The 26,125-nt window shown below is 36.9% G+C and overlaps 2 protein-coding genes across 6 annotated transcripts in view; one reads left to right on the top strand and one right to left on the bottom strand.

Annotated features, from left to right (window-relative positions):
* fam13a (family with sequence similarity 13 member A) overlaps positions 1-6,988 on the top strand; it is a 47,198-nt gene extending 40,210 nt beyond the window's left edge. The window contains exons 18-24 of one of the 4 annotated variants that reach the window (XM_087807533.1): positions 256-488; positions 567-650; positions 1,833-1,928; positions 3,243-3,326; positions 4,803-4,999; positions 5,074-5,175; positions 6,338-6,988. In XM_087807533.1, coding sequence (XP_087663659.1) covers positions 256-488; positions 567-650; positions 1,833-1,928; positions 3,243-3,326; positions 4,803-4,999; positions 5,074-5,175; positions 6,338-6,461 — 920 coding nt within the window. In that variant the 3' untranslated portion in view covers positions 6,462-6,988. The remainder of the gene's footprint in view (positions 1-255; positions 489-566; positions 651-1,832; positions 1,929-3,242; positions 3,327-4,802; positions 5,000-5,073; positions 5,176-6,337) is intronic. The other 3 variants (XM_087807541.1, XM_087807549.1, XM_087807558.1) reach the window with 3 other exon arrangements.
* Positions 6,989-8,071: 1,083 nt separating this feature from the next.
* herc3 (HECT and RLD domain containing E3 ubiquitin protein ligase 3) lies at positions 8,072-25,815 on the bottom strand. Of its 2 annotated transcripts, XM_087807514.1 has the most exons (26): positions 25,719-25,815; positions 24,609-24,964; positions 22,635-22,794; positions 22,443-22,519; positions 21,280-21,501; positions 20,021-20,112; positions 19,824-19,954; positions 19,610-19,761; positions 19,421-19,476; positions 19,186-19,263; positions 18,102-18,226; positions 17,969-18,028; positions 16,792-16,903; positions 16,050-16,239; positions 15,421-15,584; positions 15,174-15,287; positions 15,064-15,087; positions 14,894-14,992; positions 14,348-14,518; positions 14,146-14,289; positions 13,806-13,972; positions 12,592-12,658; positions 11,827-11,909; positions 10,767-10,950; positions 10,318-10,420; positions 8,072-8,891 (listed from the first exon to the last, which is right to left on the bottom strand). In XM_087807514.1, the coding sequence occupies exons 2-26, from the start codon at positions 24,829-24,831 to the stop codon at positions 8,683-8,685; spliced, it is 3,207 nt and encodes a 1,068-aa protein (XP_087663640.1). In that variant the 5' UTR covers positions 24,832-24,964; positions 25,719-25,815; the 3' UTR covers positions 8,072-8,682. The 2 variants fall into 2 exon arrangements, with proteins under 2 accessions (XP_087663640.1, XP_087663648.1); XM_087807522.1 differs by lacking the exon at positions 19,186-19,263.
* Positions 25,816-26,125: the final 310 nt, after the last annotated feature.

Below are 26,125 nucleotides of genomic sequence, written 5' to 3'. Positions count from 1 at the left end.
CATTCCTGGTTTCTGTCAAAAGCAACTGAAAAAGTAGGTCAATATGCCGGGGACAGGTCTAATGTCAGTGGAGAGTCGGAACGGTGGATGCATCAGTTTGTCGTTCTTTTTGTTTTATATTCCCTTCCTTGCATTCCTGGCCTCCGATTGGTTGATATTAGATTATATTTTTCAACGTGAGCCTCTTAAGAAACACGTTGAAGATGCGACTTCGTCTCTAAACGCCTCTAAATCCTCGTCATCCATTGTCACCAGAAAACAAGATCATCAAATCCGAAGAAGACCTTCCTCCTCTGACCCGCCAGCGCAGCAACACACTGCCCAAGAGCTTCGGCTCTCAGCTGGAGAAGAAGCCCCAGCAGGAGAAGGTACCCAAGCCGCCGGTGGAGAACACGCTGGAAGCCATTTTGAAGAAGCTGCAGGAGAAGAGGGAGGAGGTGAACCGACCCGAGGACATCAAAGTAAGAACATGGCGTCACTTGGTAAAAGTAAGCTTTTCAAGAAGTGGCTGAAACGGTGGAAACGGGTTTGTTGACGTCCATCCTCATGTTCTCTCGTCCCTGCAGGATATGACTCGGGACCAGATCGCGGCGGAGAAGGTGGCGTTGCAGAAGTCGCTGCTGTACTACGAGAGCATCCACGGCCGACCGGTGAGTAAACATCGGATCCCTTTAATCATCGCAGGCATCTCTGGCTCCAGTCTTTTATCCAAACAAGTCCAGCTCATGCTGGTGACCCAGATTTCTACTGGAGAGTGAATCATTTCCCAGACGTGCGCGAGTGTGTTTTATTATAGACCGAAACAAAAGCTGACTCTTTTATTACAGAAGGTTTTTTAATCAACTCTATGTTATGTCTGGGTCAAGGTGACCTGAAGTCCTGAAAACAAATGTGTTTGAGGTATTCCTTGTGTTATCTCTTGGTCAAGGTGACCTATAGTCCTGAAAACAAATGCGTTTGAGGTATCCCTTGTGTTATCACTGGGTCAAGGTGACCTGAAGTCGTGAAAACAAATTTGTTTGAGGTATCCCTTGTGTTATGTCTGGGTCAAGGTGACCTGAAGTCCTGAAAACAAATTTGTTTGAGGTATCCCTTGTGTTATGTCTGGGTCAAGGTGACCTGAAGTCCTGAAAACAAATGCGTTTGAGGTATCCCTTGTGTTATCACTGGGTCAAGGTGACCTGAAGTCCTGAAAAAACAACACAAGGGATACCTCAAACATTTTTTTTTTCGGGCCTCCAGGTCACCTTGACCCAGAGACAACACAAAAGATACTACAAACACACTTACTTTCGGGCCTCCGGGTCACATTGACCCAGAGACAACACAAGGGATACTACAAACACATTTACTTTCGGGCCTCCGGGTCATAATGACCCAGAGACAACACAAAGGATACTACAAACACACTACTTTCTGGTCTCCGGGTCACATTGACCAAGAGACAACACAAGGGATACTACAAACACATTTGTTTTCGGGCCTTCGGGTCATATTTACCCAGAGACAACACAAGGGATACCACGAACACATTTGTTTTCGGGTCACCTTGACTCTGAGGAAACAGATGGGTTAAACATCCATTTTTCTCTTTTCAAAAGTATGTTTTCAGCTACATAAAAACATTTAAAATATATATATATTATACAATAATAATTATTATTATTAATAATTATAATACATTTTGTAACATGTATTTTATTGCAATTTTGTTTCATTTAAACGCTTGAATCTACCATAATTTCCGCACCGATAACCGTGTTCTCAGGGATTTACAGACCATTCTGTCCACGTGATGCTCCTCGATTGACGCTCATCATTTTCTTCTTCAGGTCACCAAGAGTGAGCGACAGGTCATGAAGCCGCTGTACGACCGGTACCGGCTGGTCAAGCAGATCCTGTGCCGGGCCTCCACCATCCCCGTCATCGTAAGTTCCCCACGTCATCATCCCCGTCGTCTGCTCCACAGCTGGCCTCGCCACTCGACCTGCGAGTGACAGAGATCGGCACGTTGATCAAACGTCTGCGAACAGTTAATCCTTCAGGCTCATTTCAGCTTTACAAGCTACGTTGATATCCATCTTGAAGGATTTAAGAGTCGATGAAGGGCCGCGGGTTCTCGTCCAAGCACGGGATCATGTACCCCGTCATCCTTTTTTTCCCTCACTTCCCATATATTTTTTATTTAAAGCCTTTGTCATGATGAAAACATAATCTGTGGTTATAATGTATATCCGTTATATAACATAAGACGTCATTTATAATCACTGCGTTGTACATTACGACCTCTTGTATAGATCTTTTAAAGCATTAGTTCTATTTGAAGTCTCTGCACAATTGTTGACATCTATAATCTGCTTTTTCTTATCTTATCTTAAACACTGGCCAATGTACATGTCACCATATCGACATGAACATTATTCCTTCATTTTGAACAACTTAAAACACCGGACATGAGTTTGACTTTGAAAAAACAGGAACTTATATTTAACACTTGAGCTTCTTAAATGATGTAAAATAATATCTTAAGTGTGAAAATTCTGATATTTAGGTTTATATTTTATAAGATTGTTCAAAATCGTATTATTTTCGTGTTTTTTATTAAATATACAGTATTAGTCCTTTTTTTTGTAATCGCTCTCAGAAGTATTTAAAAATCAACTATGTTGAACAGCAACAGTACAAGAAGCAAAACAAAAATATTGCAATATTGAACGTAACATTTCAAATTCTTCTTATTAATAAATGTGTTTTTTTAAGCACTTGATTTTTTTTTTTTTTTTGAATAATTGAATTTAATAATTTTATAATGAAAGGTTGAATTTATTTTTATTATAATAGTTTGATTTTAAAATAAATAAATAGTATTTATGTAATATAAATAATACAAATAATTTTGGTATTGAATTAAAAAAGCTGCATCTTAAAAAAAAAATGTATTTTTGAATTTTTGGAATTATAAAATTTAAAATTGTAAAATAGAACAGTAATATTTGAAAATATTGATTAAATTATTTAATCTAAAACAAATTCAACCTTTCAATACAGAAATAATTGAATTATATTATTACAAAAAACATTTTAAAAATGCTTAAACCAAACTACTTCAATAACATAATGTATAATAACAGTAATAAAGAACAGTTCGATGGAACCGTTCAACACAGTGATGACTCGCGTCGGTTAAACCTTGGAGACGGAGCAGCAGCGTCTAAACTCCTGCTTCCTCGCCGTCACCACAGGGCTCGCCCTCCAGCAAGAGGCGGAGTCTCCTCCTGCAGCCCATAATTGAGGGCGAAACCGCACTTTTCTTCGAAGACATCAAGGTGAAGCGTTGGTGCTGCTTTTCCAATCAGACGGAAGCCTCCCTTTGACCCCCATATTGACCTCTACCCCCTACTAATGACCTTGATTGATGCCTGTCGATCGGCCTTCACTAGACTCTGGAAACAATCGGATGCTTGGATTGTGTTTTTTGAGGAATGTGTGCGACTGCATGTCAGAGGAGACGCAGTATTTCCATACATTTTAAGAGAATATTATTATATTCAGTGAAAAAATGGAGGTGCTTTTACATTATTAAAGTGTAGTGGCATCAGAATATTGAATAGCTGAGTTTAATATATGTATTTTTTAAATAATTGAATTAAAATTACACATAAAGTTTGATATTCTGATTCCAAACCCATGTTCTAAATAGAAAATATATTAATTTATTAGTTCAATTTAATTAATATAATAGTGGCCCCAAGCATTACCACATTATATTGAATTTAAAACAAAATCATTACTTAGATTTCTATATAAAACTCATCATTAATTAATAAAAATGTGTTCAATAATTCAATTTATCAATAACAAGTTCAAAATAGAAATAAATGTAATAGTATTTAAATATATATTAATTAAATGTTTTAAAAAAACAACATTAAAAAAATCTATTTTTGTAAATATTGTACATTTTTTTGTAAATATTGTATATTTATAAGTTTTTCAAATTTATAATCCTATTTTATTGTATTCTTATTCAAGTATTTTATTCATTTTTTTGTTCTGTGTTCTTTCTTATTGTACGTTATTTTCATCTGGTGCTGCTGTAAACAAACATTTCCTCTTGTGGGACTAGTAAAGAAAAATCTTATCTTATCTTATATTAAGTTTGCACTGAAATACGGTCATGTTAAATAAAATTCATATAATTAAAATGTTTTAATTTATAACTAAAAAAAATAATTTGTCTTCTAAACTAAATGATTACAAATGAATATATTTGGTGTTTTTCTTCTTCAGATCATTCGGTAAAAAGCAGTAAAACTAACTTGAATCACTGAGTAACGAAGGAATCGCCATGTTTGTCAAGAAGCTCAGTTTGTGCGACAATATTGTGAAACATTGTGCGACATTATTGTGAAACAGCCGAGTCAGCGAAGTGCAGGAAGAACTTACGAGGGTCTAACGTTTTTTTTGAAGCACAAAGTTGAGTCGGAAGAACAAAAAAAACGGTAAAAATCCCAAACCTAAACTCTTTCAAACAGCAATCAGACAAAAGGTTAAAGAAATATATCGAAATGTATCCGTTGTCAGTTTCTTCTGAGTCGTAACTTTTGCAACAGTTGTGTTCGTCTGACGTTTACACAAAACACGACTCACAGCGTCAGTGGAAATGTTGATTGTTTTGACATGAATCACGTTTTGCTTCTTTAACGGTCCCGAGTACGACTAACAATCTTTGATTGGTGGCTCCTCTTGACCTCTGACCTCTGACCTCCCCCATCACTGACCTTTCCCCCCTCCGCCCACAGGAAGAGGAGGACGGCTCGGAGGACGACGGCGACTCCAGGACCCAGTTCACGGTGACGGTGCGGCCGGACTTCAGCGTGCTGGGCCTGCTGGAGCACATGGAGGAGGAGGCGGACGGGTTCATCTCCCCCGTGGACGAGCTGTCCCCGTCCAAGAGCTCCATCGACATGAGGCTGTCCAACCTGCACGCCGCCACCATGTACGTGATCCGAGGTCACGACCCCCGTGCACGGCTTGGATTTGTTCTGAACGACCCGATGGTTTGTGTTGCAGGCCAGAACTGGTGGAGCAGCTGCAGGAGGCCCGGGAGGAGAAGAAGAGGATCCGCAAGAATCTCAAGGACTTCGAGGACGAGTTCTTTCGACAAAATGGAAGGTACTGGACTCTTAACTTTTATCAGTCAAGGTCAGGAACTAAAGATCAAGAACGTGTTTTTTTTTTAATTTGTTAATTAATAAAATAAAAATATTAATCAATCAGGGGTTAAAAACATTTTAGCAGTCTAAGTGGCGAAATTTCAGACAAATTTTTAACAAATTTGAAACAAATTTTTAAAGAAATGTTCAATCACTTTATCTAATTTTATCAAATCTATTTCGTTTGAGATAGCGACTACAAGGCCCGAAAACAAACATGTTTGTGGTATCCCTTGTGTTGTCTCTGGGTCAAGGTGACCCCAAAAACAAATGTGTTTGAGGTATCCTTGTGTTATCTCAGGGTCAAGGTGACCCGGAGTCCCCGAAAACACATGTTTTTGTAGTATCCCTTGTGTTGTCTCTGGGTCAAGGTGACCCAAAGTCCCCGAAAATAAATGTTTTTGTAGTATCCTTTGTGTTGTCTCTGGTTCAAGGTGACCCAGAGGCCAGAGAACAAATGTGTTTGTTGTATCCCTTGTGTTGTCTCTGGGTCAAGGTGACCCAGAGGCCCGAGAACAAATGTGTTTGTCGTATCCCTTGTGTTGTCTCTGGGTCAAGGTGACCCAGAGGCCCGAGAACAAATGTGTTTGTGGTATCCCTTGTGTTGTCTCTGGGTCAAGATGACCCAAAGTCCCCGAAAATAAATGTTTTTGTAGTATCCCTTGTGTTGTCTCTGGTTCAAGGTGACCCAGAGGCCAGAGAACAAATGTGTTTGTCGTATCCCTTGTGTTGTCTCTGGTCTTGACCCAGAGGCCGAGAACAAATGTGTTTGAGGTGTCCCTTGTGTTATGTCTGAGTCAAGGTTACCTGAAGGCCCTGAAAACAAATGTGTTTGAGGTGTCCATTGTGTTTTGTCTGGGTCAAGGTGACCGGAAGGCCTGAGAACAAATGTGTTTGTGGTATCCCTTTTGTTTTCTCCATAAATACATATGTCGTTTGTTCTCCTTGACCCAGAGACAACACAAGGGATACCATGTGTTGTTTTTGTGTTTTTGGTTCAACATTTATTACATTACATTAGTTTTTTAGTAAAACAAGATTTTGGCGTTTTCTCTGAAATGAGTTTTTTAAGATCTTGCTCAGAAAAGTTGGAAAGCTTCAAGTGATGTTGGTCTCCACAGGCACGTGCAGAAGGAGGACCGCTCCCCTCTGGCGCTGGAGTACGGCGAGTACAAACACGTCAAGGCCAAACTACGTCTGCTGGAAGTTCTGATCAGCAAACGAGACTCCAGCAAGTTCATCTGAATCCTGGCCCCGGACCAGGAGCCGATCCTTCAACTCTGCCAGATCTCCACATCAATCACAAGTGTATTAATCATAATTTATTTTTAAGGGATGTTTTACTAGACAAAGTCTTAAATGAGATATTTTTCAAAGAAGAATTTCTGTGATTCTGATGATATTTTTGTAAGAGATCTTAAATCAGATTAACGTTGTACATATTTTGAAATGGAACCTAAACCCCCCCCCACGATCCTTAATAAGCTATTTTTCAAAATCACTAATGTGAGTTGATGGAAAGATATTTAAACTAAAAAAGCTACATTTTATATCTGTGTTTATTCTGTTGTAGATACTATTGACTGTGTGCGTTTACATTTCTGTGGACGAGCACAGTTTTCTCTTTTATTCCTCCAAAGTGGGACGTCCAGTGTAAATTTTGTTGTGTTGAATGTAAACACTGGAAAAGATGAACGAATTTAGAGTGTGTACATTTTAGTACATAAAATGATTTGTATTTTGTATATATAATGAATGAAATCTTATTTTTACTGCACTTTGTGGTGGTTTTTTTTGTTTGTTTGTTTTCACCAGACTTTTACTGAACTTAATTCCTACTTCAAGAAACCAAAATGGCGTCACTTTGATTGACATTTGACGTTTACTTTCTTATTCTGTGGTTTAGTCCCAGAATACTTTGAAAAAGTTTCATTAAAAAAAAACGTCTGTAAATCGTTTTAAATATCTTATAAATCTATATTTATTATATAGATACATTTTTAATCTATTTATAATTTTTTAGATATATATAGACTTTAAATCTTAATCTTATGTTGCGACGACTGGTGTCGCGAACGATGACGTCATCTTCGTTTGGCGCGATAAGCTAGCTGCTAGCTAAACAAAAGCCGAAAAAAAAACGTCTTCAACTGGTAAGTAGATGCGAAATAACAACAGAAAAAGGTAGTTTATACTTCCTAGTGTTACTGGTGTCAGTAACCGGTTATTCTATTCTAATGAAGTAACGCGATAGACGAACTTTTCGTGAGTATTGAAGTGTAAAAAGAAAACAAATCTGAAAAGGAAAATAAACCGTTACTGCCCTCTATCGTTTACTGTAACCATTTTATTTTTTCAGAACTATTTAAATACCTCATTTAAAGTCAACTAATGTGTTGATTTAAGTTTCTCTTAAATAGATCTTATCTGTCAAAACTCTCTTAATTGAAATATTTACATTGGAAAATGTGTTTAAGCCCCGCCCACTAAAAAAAGAAGCTATCTGGAGATGAAGTCTTGTTTACCATAACCACACCCACTCTGCTGTGATTGGTATAACCTTGAGGTTTGTCATTGCGTGTCATCAGTCTCCATCTCCAAGGGGCTCGTTGTATAAACATGGCTGGAGGAGGAGTAAAGCCATTAGTACCTCATAATGAACTCCGCTCTCGTAACTTCTCGTTCGCCAAGATTTCAAACTTTATAAAGTAATAGATTAAAAACATGGTCTTCTTAGATACATAGGACATTTTTACAAAATGTACAATCTTAAATATTCTAATAATTATTAATAACAAGAATATTTGAAGAATGGTTTTATACAAATACAGAGTATGGAGTAGAAACCACAAATGTGCTTTCGGACAGTTTTATTATTAGCTTAAACACATTGGTACGTACAGAACAGCAGCTTTAGAAACCTCGAGGGGAACAAGAGTGTTTGCATAGGAGTCGAGTCCGAGCGAAGTACTTGCATAAACGGGGACATGAAGTGTGAATATGCTGCGATCATGGAACACAAGTTGATCCCACCCTGCCGCTGTTTCTATCACTCGACAACAGGTATAACTTTAAAATAATATCGACACTGGAAATACATCACTTAAGGAAAATTAGGTACAGAAAATAACATTTTTAAATCTGCCCTTTAATTTCAGGTTTGGTCCTTCTAAAGTAAAACAAACAAAAGCCTCAGGCCTGAAACAACATTGCAATAGAAGTGATATTTACATGCATGTACACTCGTCAGAAAAATAATTCTTTAAGAAATAAAAAAATATATTAGACCAAATGTGCAACAGAACCGAAAATAACTTTTAAAGAATGAAAAATTAAGAACGTGTAATTCCCAATTTCAGAGTTTCTTTTTTAACTTTTTTGTGGCACGAACAGACTGAAGCGGATTTAATTTTCCCACGGTACAATTTAAGCAGTGGTACCAACAAACTGAAACGGATCCACAAAGTCAGACCAGGCTGAACCCCTCATATTGCTCGACGGCGCGGGTCAGCCGGCGCTGCAGGGTCTGTTTGGTCTTGTACTGGGGCATGTCCAGCAGGTTGTAGCAGGTGTGAGCGACGGGCAGGTATTCTTCGGCTGCCGTCGTGGACTGGATGATGATTCTCAGACTCTCCATGCCGTGGATGGGGATGCGATCGCTGCCGGTTAGAAATACTGCAGACCAGTACAGACATCACAGGGTTTACGTTTTATCTTAGTGTTTTAATCAACAAAAGCAGTGAGCTTCACTATGAGTAATTCATAACAAAATGTTGACGAATTCATTCCTACGGTGTTTTATCTCCAACCCTGCCTTGGTGCTTGGTTTTCTATTGCTTATTTTGTGTGTTATTGTATTTCAGCAAAATTAATGAACCAGATTTATTATGTTGTTTTTTTCTCAACATGTTGACAGCGGAGGGATTCATATTTAATTCTCAGAAGAGGCATCAGCGGAAAAACATTTTTTCCCTCCAATTTCGGTGAAAAAACAACAAAAAACAACTGATATATTCTGATATTTCAGAAACGCCATTTTAAAACTGGAGGAATTTCACTACTGCCAGTATTAGCACTATTATTATCATTATTGCATTTCTTTTAAATGACAAAAGTTGATTTAAAAGGCAAATACTAGTGTTTCAAGAACCGACAGGGTATGTAATTAAGTAAGTAAGTAAGTAAGTAATTTGTATTTGTATAGTGCTTTTCCAGACCAGGGTCACAAAGCGCTTTAACAATCAAAACAATATTCAATAAAGTATATACTTTAAAGATCAAGATACAACTGAGAACACAACAGGAGTTCCAGAAAATCAAGGAAAAGCCTACCATAACATGTCAGTTGTATTAACATGTTTTGGATTTTGAGGACGGTTCATAATTCAATCTTCTTTTGTAGTAATAGATACACCCTTATGTTACACTTTCATCTTTTAAAAGTCAAAAAGTAAAGCTGTTAATGTGATAGTTCACCCAAAGTATACAGTATATTTCATATATTTTCTACTCTTATGTTGACTAAGGGTTGGGATTTTATTCAGAGTAATATGTTCCTTTTTAGTTGTCTTCAGCTTCGTCCAAAAATACACTTAAAAACATCCAAATACCTCCATACTGCTCGTCTGTACCGTCCACTTGTATTGAAGCCTCGACGAATACTGGTTCAGAAAAAAACTTAAACACGTCTATATTTTAAGACGGTTTGAAGAATTACAGGCGATATAAACCAGAATTACTGGATCGCAATATTCTGGAGCGCCTACAGTCTAATGTTTCACAGGAAGTGCTCGTGATATTTACCTGGTATGGAGGTATTTTGATGTTTTTAAGTGTTGGTGGAAGATGAAGACGAAGACAACTGAGCTCCAGTTGCTACATTAAAATGAACAAACATATTTTTGTATAACTCTGAAAAGGAATGGAATGGAGAAAATGAGTGAAATTTGAGTTTTGGATCCATCACTTTAAAGATACTGCAGAATGGATGGAACCTAAACACCCAAAAGAGGATGTTAAGCGATAGATGAACATTGTTTTGAGCAGCTCTTGATCCAACACTTCATTTAGTAGACCCCTTTTTTTTTAATCCCCCACTCACATAAAAACTGTTTCTTCGTCTCCAGCGGGAACTCGTGGAAAACCTCCCAGAACATTCGGACGGTTGGATGAGTGGCTGAATATTCCCCTTTGTAAACAGCATTCTACGAGGGGGAAAAAAACAAAATAAACATTGAAACACATTTTACAATTTTGAAATCATCCACTTAAAACTCATATTGTTCAAAGCCAGGATTGTGATTTACAATCAGAAGTTCTAAGATGACATATAATGAATATAAATGTACTTTGATTTCAACTCGTGTTGGTTTGGTGTGTGTGTTCTAAAGCACAAACACGTTTGTTTAAAAACTAAAAATACATTTATGATCCTCAACTGGACCTCAGAGGATCCCTATGTTTAGCAGCTCTAAATGCTTCCCGTGTTTTGTTTCCAGTTCTGTTTTGGCTATACGAGACTTGTTTTTTTTTTTACGACTCCCCACTGACCTTCTCCATCTCCTCCCAGTTGTAGTTGTTGTTGCCAACCACCATGGCCATGAGCTCGGAGGGCTGGAACAGCGACAGGATCTCTCCTCCGCAAACCTTCAGGAAGCCGCTGGCGAAGGCCGAGTACTGCTCACTGACCGACTCCCAGAACACGTCAGTCAGGTACGCGTCCACAAACTCTTTTCTTAAAAAGAGAGAAAAAAGAAAAACGTGTTTTTAATCCTTTTACTGTGAAATACACACACTCAAAAAAATTATCTTGCAGCAGTTATAAAGTAATTAGTTGAAAAATAAATAAACAATCCAAGCTGAAGGCCTAAGAGGGAACAAAAGGAAGTTAACCAATCAGTTTTAAACAGGAAGTATGAGTGGGAAGTGTTTTTTTCATTCACTGAGGCTTAAGCCGTCGTAATTATCTTTGTGTTAATTATCTTCCATCATTCGACACGAGTTCAACTCTTACTGGAAGTTCTGGTATAATTATTGAGATAGATAATGTTTTCCTTATTATCTTAAACGGTGGCATCTTTATAGGTCTCAATATTGACATGAATCTACTTTGACTTACAGTTCATTTTTTATTTTTATTTTAATGAAACAATGAAATGTTTGAGGGAAGCAACAGGCGAAATGTCTATGAAATGCAGCACGAAGAGTCCTGCGTGCTCTGTAGTGTTTTTCACTGATTTTAAATTCAGTAGGATTTGCAGGAACATGAGTCGCTGCCTCTTGCCATCTGGCTCGCCGATGTTCCTGTAATTCTCTATTGCATCATGACCAGGGAAACCAAAGCTGCTGACACAAAGAACGAGGAACAAAAAAAACAAAAAAACGATGCACAACAATGCGCAGTGTTTTCATGTTTTCATGTCGGGCTGCAGAAATGAATTGAGCGTTCAAGAATCCTACTACTATGTTAATTCTTTCATCAAGATAAACAAAGTAAACGCTCCTTGTCAATACATATAAACATAATGTGCAAGAATATAACAAGCTATGTGAGATGAAATGCGCAAACAAAAATAAATAGAAAAATCAGAGAGAATAAGACGATATGAACCTGTTGCATTTGTCCACTGCGATGGCCTCTCCTCCAGGGATCAGCTCCTTAACCTCAGTGACCCCAAAACTTTCCCTGGTGATCTGAGGGGAAAAAGAAAGGAAAAAAAAATTGTGCATATGTTCCCGATCATGTGTTTATATAATTCTATTTATTCTTTTTATTCAAACGACCCAACCTCAATGTCCTGTTTTACTTGAACAGTTATGAAAGTTTACTAAACACTTGTCTTTACAAGTAAAATGTTAAGCTATTATTTCTTAAAGAATCATTTTAAAACATGTTTTCTTGTTTATTTTAATCGTATTCATGCTGTTAAAATACGTAGTTTGAAGGTGAAGGATAACCTCTATATACTTTGTTTTTTTAAGTTCTTTTAGTCCCTCTAACACAATCATGCAAAACAACATTGCACATACAAATCTCTGCTGATAAAGAAAAGTAATATTAATAGCTATAATAAAAATAAATAAACCCTCATTATCATTTTTTAGAATGTTGATACTTTTTAAATCGGCAGCACACATTTACACAACAAGATGAAGATTAAAGCGATCCTTCAGAACCCAAACAGCTGATCTTTCAAATGAACAAAGTTGTTTGACTCATAATTTTGGAAAAAAAAAAAAAAAATCCAACTAATCTTCACATTTCTGAGTTGCATAACAACACGCCCAGAAATAAAACTGGGGCACTGTTAGAACTGTTTGTCAATACAAGAGCAGAAAGTAATTTTATGGCAGTGAGAAAAAAAGTTTATCTTACTGCGAAGGTGAGAAGAAATGTTTCCTCTAGGTCGTCTCCATCATAGTCTAGTAGCTGCTGTAGACTCCTACACATCAACAATGGGCACAATTTAATTCCAGTGTTATAACTTGTGTATTAAGGGTTGTGGATAAAAAACATTGACAAAGACCTTGCAGTAAAGGATACCATGGGCTTTATAGCTTCTATCTTTTCGTTTAATGTAGACTTGAGTGACTGAGCTGTGCAAAGATGAATCTGTTTGCACATATTAGTAAGTAAGTAAGTAAGTAAGTAAGTAATATTTATTTATATAGCGCTTTTCCAGACCAGGGTCACAAAGCGCTTTAACAATCAAAACAATAATCAAAAAAGTATATACTTTAAAGATCAAGATAATACTGAGAACAACACAGGAGTTCCAGAAAATCAAAGAAAAGCCTGAACAAATAGATAGATAGATAGATAGATAGATAGATAGATAGATAGATAGATAGATAGATAGATAGATAGATAGATAGATAGATAGATAGATAGATAGATAGATAGATAGATATTAAATGTGTCTGAACCTGTTACACTGTAGAAGGAGAATTTATAATAATTAGTTTCGTCATCACGTTGTATGACGTCCAGGAGCTGTGATACAGAAGTTGAAGTGAATTTTGCAAGAACTTGTGTAGCTGGAAAGCTTCTTTTGTACATTAATTCGTTAACATGGTTTCTCAAGGTTGTCGGACTGAAAAAGAACATGTTTAAGATGGAAGTTACTTTTTGTTTTTTAAGTGCATATTACCACATGTATCAAACTAAAGTCACTTTAAATGTCCTGCTGCATGGTTCGCTGAATAAAAGTAGATAAATGTTCACGTGAACTACCAAGATGTCAGTGTTTAAGATAAGATGAGGAACACAGTTGATGGATGCCAACAATAAAACAGAGAATTTAGATTAAATTGGTGTTGAAGGAAAGAAACACACAGATAATTAGAATATGGATTTTTAAAATTATTTTATACCCCTGACTTAATATCTGATAACCCTTATCTCATCCTAAACACTGCATTTTTAGGTCATAATATCAACATTCATTTACTTTGATCTAACCATATGGCAGGCCACATAAAATAACTTGGCGACCAGATTTGACCCCCAGGCCACATATTCCTGATGCAATAATAAATGAGCCCCTTTCTAACTTCACTTAAGCCACAAAGAGTATTTATTATACATACCGCGCTTCGGTGGGCGACAGCTCCTTGAAGTCGTCCAACGTGGGCTTCACATTGAGCAGCTTCTTATAGAGGGCCAGGGGGAAGTGCAGGTCCACCACGGTGGAGTTGTAGATGGCCAGACCACAGATGATTCCGATCAGGTGGAACCAGTTTTGCTCCACAAAACACTTAAAACAGACGCAAATCAGTTATTTATAAGGCAGAAAATAAATCCTCATCAGAACTTTCTCGATTACCTTTCCTTTCATTTTAATGACAAGTGTTGATTTTTGATTTGTTGACTGTAATACGTTTATGAACAAAATAAGGTAATTTGTGAAAAGAGAGAAAAATGACCTACATTGCCAGAGAACCAGAGCAAGTTTGAGTCTTTGTAGTTGGTGAACATTCCATAAATGGGATCCATTAGCTCCTTCAGCAGCAGCAGAAAAAACTCTTTGGTGACTCCGCCTGCATCCACTGCTTCCTCCCCATCAAAGATCACCTGTCGGGGACAAATGGGTTAATAAGAAAAACTGGTTCCCTTTATGGATAATTCTCACCTTGAGCGGTTTCTTCAGATCCACGTCCGAGTATAAAGTCAGTTCTCGCAGCGTGTCGCTCACAAGGTGGTTGCGGCGGACGTGGACCACCAGGAAAGGATTTCTTGCCAGGTGAGGTTCCAGTGTGAGCAGCATGAAGACATTGTGCAGGTTTGCACCACTGACTGCCATCTTAAAAACAAACCAGAAGTATCTCATCTATTAAACTGATCTTGGCCCTTTTATTGAACTCATCAGTATGTGTTTGTACAAAACTCTCTTTTCATTTAAATATTCACATTAGAAAATCTGCTTAAGCCCCGCCCACTGAAAATGCTTCTGGAGATTAAATCTGGTTCATCACACCCACTCTGCTGTGATTGGTCAAACCTACGTCATCAATCCTGGAAGTATCAACCTCTATGGGACTCGTTGTATAAAAAAAACAGGGCGTGCCTACAGCTGGCCATTATTATGTCATAATGGACTCCGCTCTCATAACCCTCCGTAACTAAACATCTTAAATAGCCCTACAAACATGGATGGAGAAGCTGGTTTACTCTGTACCTGCATCTGTAGTTCGGCATCAGTTTGCAGCATTGTTGTCTTGGCTTGAGCGTTGAGTATAAAGGGGTAGGCACAAAGGTTCACTGAAGGGAAGTCATTCTGTTTAGAAGAAAACACAATTAGTTGTAAAATCGTACAGTGAAGTTGACTCGGGGTCAAGAGCAACTTACCCCTGAAGGAGATGACTCCATTTTCTTGGGGGATAAAAGAGAATCAATTTACTTTAGTAATTTACTCGAAAAAAAATCATCTTTGCTCTGAATTTGAATACAGTACTTACAATGTCAGCTTTGCTCACAAACCACTTGAGGTAGTTTTCCTGGATGTCCACCAGGCTGGTGATGTCTGGGATATAAAAGCTGTTGTACTCCACATGCTGGGCTTTGAGGTTCACCTGGGAAAAAAAGCTAAAAATTGATAACTCTTAGGGTTAAGTTGACACCCCTGACACGCGCTTAAAGCTGCCGATTCATAAGGAATTCAATCGAATCAAATGTTTCTGTTGAATGGTTGTTAGGTTTTCCTACCTTGTGCAGTTTTTCCAGCAGCCTGAGCGTGGCAAGGAAATACTTTTCGTAGAACAATGGGATGAGCAGAGACTTCCCGCCCATCAGCAGAAACACCACGATGCCCTTGTACATGTCGACCATTTTTTGGAACACGCTTCCGTCCACCAAACACCACCAGTTATCTATGAGAGCAGAGACGCCAAATGAGCGTATCAGATTAAACTTTCAATTTGGACATTTGTCCTGGCACTCTGCAACCTGGGTTTTTCCCGAATTTGGAGAAAAAAATATCAATGTGAACCAAAACAATATTCAATTTATATCCTGTAGATTTTACTTTTTGAATTAGTATATTGTTCATGAGTATAATTGGCTCCCTCCCTGACTTTTAAATAAAAAAAACTGGGTTTTTTTCCCAATCAAAAATGTTAAACTTCCTTAAGAAGCAACAATTTTTTTTATTTTAACAGTCTTATTAAATTATTTGTACTATTATTATACCAAAATAATTAAAATTACCAATATTTTTTTATTTCTCTTTAATGTGATGTTTCTTTCTGTTTTTGTAAAATTGATTTAATGTGGCTATTACTGTACCGTTGTTGTGTATTATGTGTGGCACATGAGTGTGAGTGCACTTATGATACCCAATACTTTGCTGGGGTTGGCGTCCAGCCGCAAGATGGCCATGGCCAGTGGGATTGTGAGTCTGATGTAGTTCTTGGAGTCCTGCAGGGCTGGAAACTCTGACAGGATGAGATATATCCTCATGGCCTCCACATCCGGGGGGGAACAAGGCAGCTGGGGGATCAACAGACTCTCAAAACTCTTGGTGGCCTGAGCAGAGGAAAACAGCAGTTGGAAAAATTGATCAGTGGTTGATTTATTTTCAGCCTTAAAACATGTTCCTTAAATACACTGTTACATGAATTTCATCTGGAATCCAAACATGTCACATCTGCTCAGCAGCAGGAGAATAGTTTACTTAAAAGAGGATTTAGACTAGGATTTAGTCATTATGGTTTGACCGCCATTCCAAATGTCAGAGTATATGTCATAGATGTTTTAGTCAATGACGAATTGTACTTTGCAAACCTTAATAGAAACGTACGCAAATGAACTTGATTCTTTACAACTATAATTTACATTAGGCTTAATTGTAAATGTATTTAACTAAAATATAGTTTTCAATGACATGATGGTAATTCTTTTTTTGGGGGAAACCATGTTAGGAGTATTATCACTTTGACACTTTTGACTTGTGCTCTGTATTAGTTATCTTTTCATCAGCCAGCCTCAAAAATAGTTTGTTTGGATCCATCCAAACAGACATTGACATTGTAAATATCACTTTTTTACATCTCAACGTGATGTCCAGACATGAAGTACCTGCTCCAGGAGTCCGGAGAAGGCCGGTGTGTTGAGAGACTCAAATAGTACTCTGACTGAGTTGAGATCAATGCCAGGAATCTTTGGGTTGGTTTTGAAGTGGTTATCGTTGCTATATAAAGAGACAAGCAGACTGCTATTTAAACCCAGCGAGAAAGTCCCAATGTTCTATACCATGGATCATCAGTGGTTATTCTCACTCTCAGTTTGTTTATAAGCAGCTTGGCGTTGTTAAAGGTCAATTATCTGTAAGCTGACATTTAAACCTGTTAGACTTCCAATTTATGAACAGTAATCTTCTGTTGAAAACTAGGTTTTATTTACTCAAAAATGTCCCATCAGTTTTTCCTAAAAACAACACTTCTGAACCACTTTTCTAGTAATGCTTCTTACTTTTAATCACATTCATTTAATTATATACACATTACAAATAAACTGTGATTAAATAAATGAACTATATGACTGAACTTATTTTACTAATATTTAAAGTGATAATTTTCTTCCATTAAATACTCTTACATTAAATACCATAGCTGAATTATATTGATTCCCATTCATATTTGGGAGAGGGATACTGTCAATCTAAACCCATCCAAGACATGATGCATTTTGATCATTTACAGTACAGGCCTGATTGGAAAACTGTCAGAATTCATATTATGACGAGAACCAATCGGCTAAATTGGGAGAAACGCGTGACTATCATTACTTTAAGATACAAAGATCAGTCAGACCGGTTAAACCAGTCATGATGATCGTAATTGCACAGTTGTTTTGTTGTTTTTTATTAAAATTATTAAATATAGTCTCGTATTGCCAGTGGGGAGAATGTCTTTTGTTTACATTGATAGGAAAAGCTCATAAGTGGTTCGATGAATAGTGTCTGGTGATTGCAAATATGTTTTGTTGATTTGTCCTGATATATGATGTAAAAAAGCACATTTTCTTCCTGTAATGTCAAGCCACTGTGTGATGGGATTGATGGTTTTAGATGTGACTTCAGTCTTTCACAAACAAAAATCCACATGTAGCTGCTGTTATATAGTTTTAAAAGCTTTCATAGCTGTAACCTTTTTTGATTTTGTACAATGACGCCAAAGTCTATCTACCTCAGTAATTGTCCTCACAAAATAAGGCTAAAGACATAGCCTTTCTTACAAATTTGAGTGTGTAGTACCTTTGGTCCAAGAAGCTGGCGTTCCAACAAGCAGTGGAGGAAAGTTGTACAATGATGTCACTGAAATTCGATTTAAAAACATCATAATTCAAAACGGGGATCATTCCTGAAACATTAAAATTGGTTTGCTTACTTTTTGATACTTGACTCTGTGTGGGACATTAGTTTCACTCTCCAAGAGTCCAGTCTTTCGTAGTTTATTGGAGAGAGGCTTTTCTGGATATTGACCACTCTGAAGTCTTCTGGAGGGCCATAACTCTGTCGAGGAAACAAATGATCAACAACAAATCAAGTACTCAAGTGTGGTTTACTGTATGTAAAACATTTTTAAAAGTTGTTTCTTTCATTAACAGTTAGGAGTACCATAATTAAATAAAGAAACATTTTGGTTTAAAATTGTCCAAAAGCTAACTGTATTGCTAAAGCTGACCAAAATAAAAGGTTTGATTTGTTATACGCAAAGATGTATGTTTATGCTAAGATGTTGCATAAGTAGCCTTGTAGCTTTCCGTTAATATATAGTATATTTAATTTATATAAAATAAATAATACTTGCTTAATGGTTTTTGTTCTTCATTACCATAGACATACATATTTGCATATAACTCTAAAAAGAAATGTATTTCTAAAAAATGATCAGAACCTGTAGTCGACAGGTTGAGTGAAAAATGAGTGGTGAATTATCACTTTAACATACAAGTACTGTATTATTTTATCAGTTGAAATCTAAATTTTAATAATTGTTCTTTACAACTTATGTATTATATATATATATATATATATATATACATATATACTGTATAAACAAATCAAGTTTTTTTCAGATGTTTCTCCAATTTCTCCATTTTTATGTACAAGTAAAAGGAGCAATATTATTACTACAAGTGTATAAATCTAAACGGCAGTATTTAAAAAGAAATGCAATAATTTTATCATATTGCTCAGCCAATCACAAATACATCATGAATAGCTTTATTCAACACAACTTTATTTAGTGTATTGTATTATTGCTGTCGGTACACTTAAATGTTGACCATCAGTGTTCTCTGGCATACATTTAACTTCATTTAGAAAAGTATTTTGAAAACCTTTTTGCCTTTTTGAATCAATAGAACAGTAATGAAGTTGTTGTTTTTTCTTTCGGTGCGACCTAGTCACGAAAAACTCCCAGACTGGACCAGATGTTCCACATCACTGACAACTGAGGATAAACTTGCCTTCCTCTGAAAATCTCTGAAATCTCTGAAAGTCTTTCTGTGCAGCCTCTGTGTCACCCTGCTGTTTCTACACTGACTCTTAAAATGGAAAACATAAAAGCAGTAGATTTCAACATGTCATCAAGATGAAATCAATTTTTCAAATCCCTCTATCAAGTCCTGACATTAGTGGGTTTCTCTCTCGTTGCAACATCGATACTTCAGGCGTCAGAAAAGTTTCACAATGTTAACTTACCAGGTCATGTGAATACAGCAAGAAACTGTGGTCACCACCACACATTATTTTTCTCACTGAAATCACAAGACAGATGCAGTGAGCATAAAATGCTATTCTGCGGCGCCTAAGATGTATCCGTGATAAAAGCTGTAGTATTTATTTCGATGTTGGAGCCTCTCTTGCATTACAAGGGTTTTTCAGTCTTACCAGATATGTTGACGTTTCCTGTCAAAAGACTGGACTTGGCTGGAAATGGGCTGGACACGTCCCCAAGTATTCCAGTTCCCAACTGGCCGTGGCTGTTGCAGCCAAAAGAATACATCAAGCCAGACGACGGCACGAAGGCCAGTGTGTGGTTCCTGGAACAAATATGATCTTAAAACTTTTCTATGGCCTACTTTTGAACTCATCTGCCGGGTACCTGCCACATGAGATCTGGGACACCTCTGTTCCCATCAGTTCCAGCACTCGTCTGGGCAAAAGCTCATTGTTGGTGGAGCCGTGACCCAACTGACCCCAGGAACCATCCCCGAATGTAAACAGACCACCGTCCTGCAACGTGACCGTATCAAAGCCGTTACGATTATATAAGTATATTAATACACGGATGGTTTGTACCTTAGTGAGGGCTGCTGTGTGTTCATCACCACAGCTAATGTAGACAACTTTTTGAGATCTCAGAAATTTAATGTGGCAAGGAACGGCCCGATCTGAGGAGCAAATGCAGCATATGATTGTTCATTCTATGAGCTCTCACGTGTACAAGCAATCGAGGCAAGACAAAGTATATTCACAAATATTATAACAAGAACAGAAAATCCAAGCCTGTTACCTAAAGCAGAAATTTACCCGTGACATCTAACCTGTCAAGGAAACGGTGTTGCAGAAAATGGAATTGTATGTCATAAATAGAAAATATCGACACAGCAATATATGCTAGTATTTTTTCCTGATACTGTGTCAATATTTGACAAAGACAATAATCGATTTTCTTTTTTAATCAGCTTAAAATTATATTTAATCCTTTACCATATGTCTTTAATAGTTTACAGTTCAATAAAGTGATTTAAAAATAAACTATTTTTATTATTTACAATTAACATGCAAATTTCCAGGAGTTAGTTAATTTTTGTGTTGTAATTAAACACCATAGTCAGGTACTCAACAATACTACAAATATATCCTTGTTACTACAGTATCACAATATATTGTATTGTTGCCCCTGAATCGTGATTATTGCCAATACACACCACTAATAAATAGTATCTAAGATATACAGTGTACATTACATTTTCATTTTCATTTCCTCCTCCTTGGCAGAGGGCTGTACACAGTCCGATTCTGCTCGAGGTTTCTGCCTGTTAAAACAAGGTTTTTTTTCTATCATCACTGTCACTCATTTTGATTCATTGGGATATGTTTTTTCTCCTCTCTTAAGTTTTGCTTTTTCTTTCTTTTTTTTTACTTTAAAGTGTTAATTGTAGGAAAACACAAACTAAGAAGCTGAACAAACCTCATCACATCCTCATCATTATTTTTAGTTTGTTAAAGGAGTTAATGTTTGTGTTACATTTAAATAATGTTTAATAGTTTTTCTGATTTATCTTCAACCAAAATGTAAATTTTTTTTAAATAATATAAGATAACATTCATAATAATAATTTTATTTTGATGTGGGGCTGAAACGGTGGGTCCTTTTCTGGGTATTTCTACTTGCTATTTCTTCTATAGGCTATGGAAGGTTTGTTATAGTCACACTTGGTGTAATAAACAAATAAAATAAAACAAAAAATCCACTTCCAATCTGATATAAAAGAAAGGGATGACATGTGTTAGTCGCAGTCACATCATGTTTAGTTCATTGCAATGACACTAACTTTGTTTGTCGTTGAGACCCAGTTGGCCGGCGCTGTTCTTTCCCCAACCAAACACAGCTCCTGACAGGGAAAGTGCAAAACTGTGGTCTCCTCCTGCAGTGATCTGTGCCAACGGAATCCCTGCCAAAGACTTGAGAGGATGGGGGAACAGCATGTTGGGCTCCCCCTTTCCCAGGCCGAGCTGACCACTGGTGTTTTGGCCCCATGTGAACAGCTCACCATCTTAAAAAAAAAAAAGGAACAGAGAAGACATTTTTAACTTGAGTAATTATTCATGTTAAACATGTGAAATGTGCAACTAACCATTTAATTACTTTCACTATTATTTTACCAAGTCCGTACTTTCAGTAAGCGTTACAACTTATTTTAGACTACAAAGAAATGGGGATTAATAAACATTTATCCATCCCAAAGTTTCCCACTTAATTTCAATCAGGTCTAAATCCATCCATCAATAAATATGACTTATTTTTAATGCACGAGTTAACACAAATGTAGTTTTGGGGCATTTCAATGTTACATTTTCCCATACCATAATGGCACCAGGTCCGACATAAACATTGCTTTATGTTGTATATCAGTTTGGGTATCATTTTCCCAGATACAATGTTTGTCTAAACACTTTTTAGTCCATAAATTATAATTTTCTATTTTATTGTTCCCCTTTTTTTGGAAACATCACTTTTTGGACTCATTTTCTCTACGTTCTTTCACAATTTCAACAGTACCCTTTTGGCACCATTATCAGATAAAACCTCAACGATACCATCGATCTCTCATTTTGTAGCTGTGTTTATTTTGAGTTGAAAAACATAACACAATTATCTTTTTTTTAACTATTGATATACACTTAAAGTATTTTGTTTACGCGTCGGTTTGATGTGATGGTGACTATATTTCTGAACTGCTGTGGCTCAAGTTAAGCCCTTGTCAAGAATGTAACTATGTTGCTACAGTAGTTTGTTTGTTTTGATACACCAAGTGGACTGAACCACATTCCACACATGACTACGACTTCCAAAGAACAGGAAGCAAAAGTTACCATTTACCTCTCTTACGGCTTAATTATATGATGATATTTGTGAAAGAACAGTATCTTTTCATGGAAGAAGTAAACATCATTTGCCAGAGAAGAAAGTTTGCTGTGTAATAGTTGTCATTACCTCTTGAAAGTGCAATGCAGTGCTGGTTCCCGCACATGACTTGAGAAATTCGGTGGTCGCTTAGCCTTTTGACCAACCTAAAGAAAACAAATTCATTCATACGATACCTCTTTTTTTTTTTTCAATCGAGATTTATTGACGTGTCTTGTGATAGCAGAAAATGATTCCCTAAAAGCCTTTAAAGAGCATTACCTCGGGATACGAACAGGCGCCTCTGTTATTCCCAATCCAAGCTGTCCGTCCTCACAGGCTCCCCATGCAAACACTTGACCCTGCTCGCTCACGGCCACAGAGTGCGCCTGACCACAGGAAATGGTTGCCAGCTTCTGGGTATCGAGCGCTGCGACCAGCTCTGATGAGTGAAGGGAGTCAATAGAGAAGAAAAGGACAACAAACACACTAACTTTAGTAGATGCTGCATGACATTCTTCTAGAGCAGGGGTCGGGAACCTTTTTTTAGCCATGAAAGCAAAATATTTGGAAATTTATTTCAGTGAGAGCCATATAAATAATATTCAGATGTAAGAATCTGTGCTTGACACGAATTCAAGCCCTTTTCCTTTGTTCATCAAAAAAAAAAAAGAATTCAGACGGGTTCATCCCTTTCCATGCCTCCATTTCAATATGTCCATCATATTTAAATGAAGCACAAGACTAAAATTTCTCCATTTCTGTGATCATGAAAACAAAAACAAATGAAAACATGAATTCAAACTAACAGTTTATATTTGTTAATTTTAAACATGTCTGATATGAATCACACAAGTGGATTAATTAAATTTCAGATGAAGTTTAACAAGAATAAAACTGTTCATCAGTAACTTCACATCATCATCGCTTTGTCTGATCGTCTCTGACGTCATTAGAATGTGTGTCTCACCTGCACCTGTTTAACGTGTTTGTGTTTCTGCGTATTCTTATTATATTCCTGAGATAAAGGTAATTTACAAATAGTCATCATGTGATGGTGTATTAATACAAGTGTGTTTTAAGGACCGCGATCACAAAAGGAAAACCAGCATTTGTTGCGCTTTCATTGAAACCTGCAGCTTAACTTCGATGGACCTGACGTCATGTTTCTGTGACTCTCGTAGAGAAGAACCTGAAGCGATCAAACGCGCATTATTTTGTTCGATATATTATTTTAAAAAAACAAGCTTATAATTCTATATCGTTTTTCTGAATTGCGTAAAATGACTGTCGCACGTTTTGCTCTTTTTATTCTCGATTCATATGATCTTTTCCGTGCGTTCAGTGGAAGAGGCAGGAGCTCTGATTGGCTGCTGTGCATGTCAATCAAATTTTCAACCAATCGGCACAATAACCATTTGATTGACATGCACAGCAGCCAATCAGAGCTCTCTTTACTATTTTCTTATATCATATTTTATTAAATCACGCGATCTACTCGCAACAGCTTCGCGATCGACCTCGACGTATTGCCCACCCCTGAAAAAGTGATAATATTTTATGTTTTATCTGAAAAGCCGAAATCTGCGAGCCAGATGCAATCATCAAAAGAGCCACACCTGGCTCGCGAGCCATAGGTTCCCGACCCCTGTTCTAGAGGGTGAATGCAGAAAAGTATTTTCTTTGTACAAAGATCTTCTTGTTGTTGGACCCATTTAAAAAAATAAAAATTTCAAAGGGTGTGACTCTTAACTAAACCGGTCAATCAAGAAATTTAAAAATATATTTTGGCCATCTGTTAACATACAGTTCCTGGAATAGTTGGATAGATGGATAAACATGAAATGTTCTGATGTCATCAACAAAAGTGTGGCAATGAAAATAAGAGACTTTTAAAATGTTTGATATAAAAAATATTCTGGCACAAAATACAATGTACAATTAACAATGTTGGTTTGACAAACGATTCCCATTTAAAAAGAAATAAAAGTTAACCGATATTTTTTAACAAAATAATCATCCTACCTATAATGTGTTTCAAAGATTCAAAGACTTTGATTCAACACATTTTAATGGCAATTAACGCTTTATTTTAGACTAATTGATTTAATTCAAGACTTTATCCGCAGGAGCCCAGTTATTAATAAAACAAATTTACTAAATTGCACTTAATAACTTGAATAGGTTTTAAGGGTTGGAGCACATATTTGACCCGTTAGTTAAATGGCAATAATGTTCTAATGACTAAAGGCTTACCTGGAAAATCCCCCGTCTTGTGGTGGCCCAGTTGCCCACAGCTGTTGGAGCCACACGAGTACACGCTTCCATCACACAGAAGGAACATTGTATGTTGGCGTCCACACGCGACGTCTTTCAGTCCTTTACCACCGAATGCATGACAGTTTTGTGGCTCAAACTTGGGGTCGGTGTCCACACCGGTTCCCAACTGTCCATCTTCTGCATTACCCCAACACAGCATGTCAGTTTGGGGGGGGGGGGTACGAGTTCCACTCCGATAAGGCCAAGACAGTAACTCAGGACACTCGGAAGTCACCGAAAAGGTTTAAGCGATAGAGCAACCCCGCTTTCTCCTCTTCATGTAAATCCCTAACCTGGCAGGCAGAAGAAGAAAACAATCAAACATCTCAGTTTATTGAGGGGTTACAATATAATTCCAGTCCTGAACTTGTTAAGCAGAACATATTCTCTTATAGAGGTGTAGGCAGTGTGTTGAGATAAACCCTGTCAGAGTAATCCCTCCTTAAGAAGCTACAAGCAGCTTCGTAGTGTACTGCTCTTTACATACATACTACCCTTTACATAGATATTCTTGGATATATAGATATATGTTATTAAGCTATACGTCAACATTTACAATTTAACTGACTCCACACTTTTTTTTTCTTATAGAAATCAAAAGTATTGTAACGTTACAGTATCTAACCTTAGTAAACGTGTTTAAATAATACAATTTCACAAGTAAACGCTTCACAATAATACCACATATATTACCTGCGTCTTTGCAAATATAGACTTACATTCCAGGGGTTTATATTCCTGACGTACGCACTTGTTTATATACTGCATGTTGTTGGAGAATTTAAAGGTGCGCAGCTGAATAACGCGAACTGTTAGTTGTAACGTGAGCCTTCCGTAATAACTGAATAATAACATTTATATAACCGTCACCGGGTATCCTGCAGGTAGTGTTGTGTTTTTATTTTAATACGCTGACATTAGCAAGATCATGCCATAGATTGACGTTATCGTTGGTAAATGACCGAGCGATTTTTACGAGCAAAAAAAAAAATAACCTCTTTTAATTTTGTATTTGCATCAAAATATAGTTCGAAAAAGAGAGAGTACCTGGATATATTCATGCTGGTGCTTGGTTTCTGTTTTCGGTTCTGCCCTGAAAACGGACCAGGAAGAACCATAGTTGCTGCACAACGTCTTGCTCTACGGTTCAGTGAACTGTCACGTTATTGTAACGTCGCCATCTACCGCCGGATGTAGGTACCTACAGTTGGAAAAACTAATACGTCATTGCATCATCTTTATGTTTCTTAACTCCTATAATTGAATAAATAAAATAATCTTAATTGTTAACGGTTTATTGTCATTGGTATGAGTTTTTAATTAATGCAAAGTGATGATTTAATTGCATTTTTTTCAAGTTGGTTTATTCAAAGGATTATTCATTTTAGTGTATATAAAAAGATTATCATCTATTGTTTAATTTAATTTTATTGTGATATTGATCCAAATAATGC

The sequence above is a fragment of the Callionymus lyra genome, chromosome 1 (genome assembly GCF_982586985.1).
Source record: "Callionymus lyra chromosome 1, fCalLyr1.hap1.1, whole genome shotgun sequence".
Lineage (NCBI taxonomy): Eukaryota > Metazoa > Chordata > Actinopteri > Syngnathiformes > Callionymidae > Callionymus > Callionymus lyra.
The sequence above is the reverse complement of the archived record's forward strand: the minus strand, read 5'-3'. Positions and strand labels throughout refer to the sequence as shown.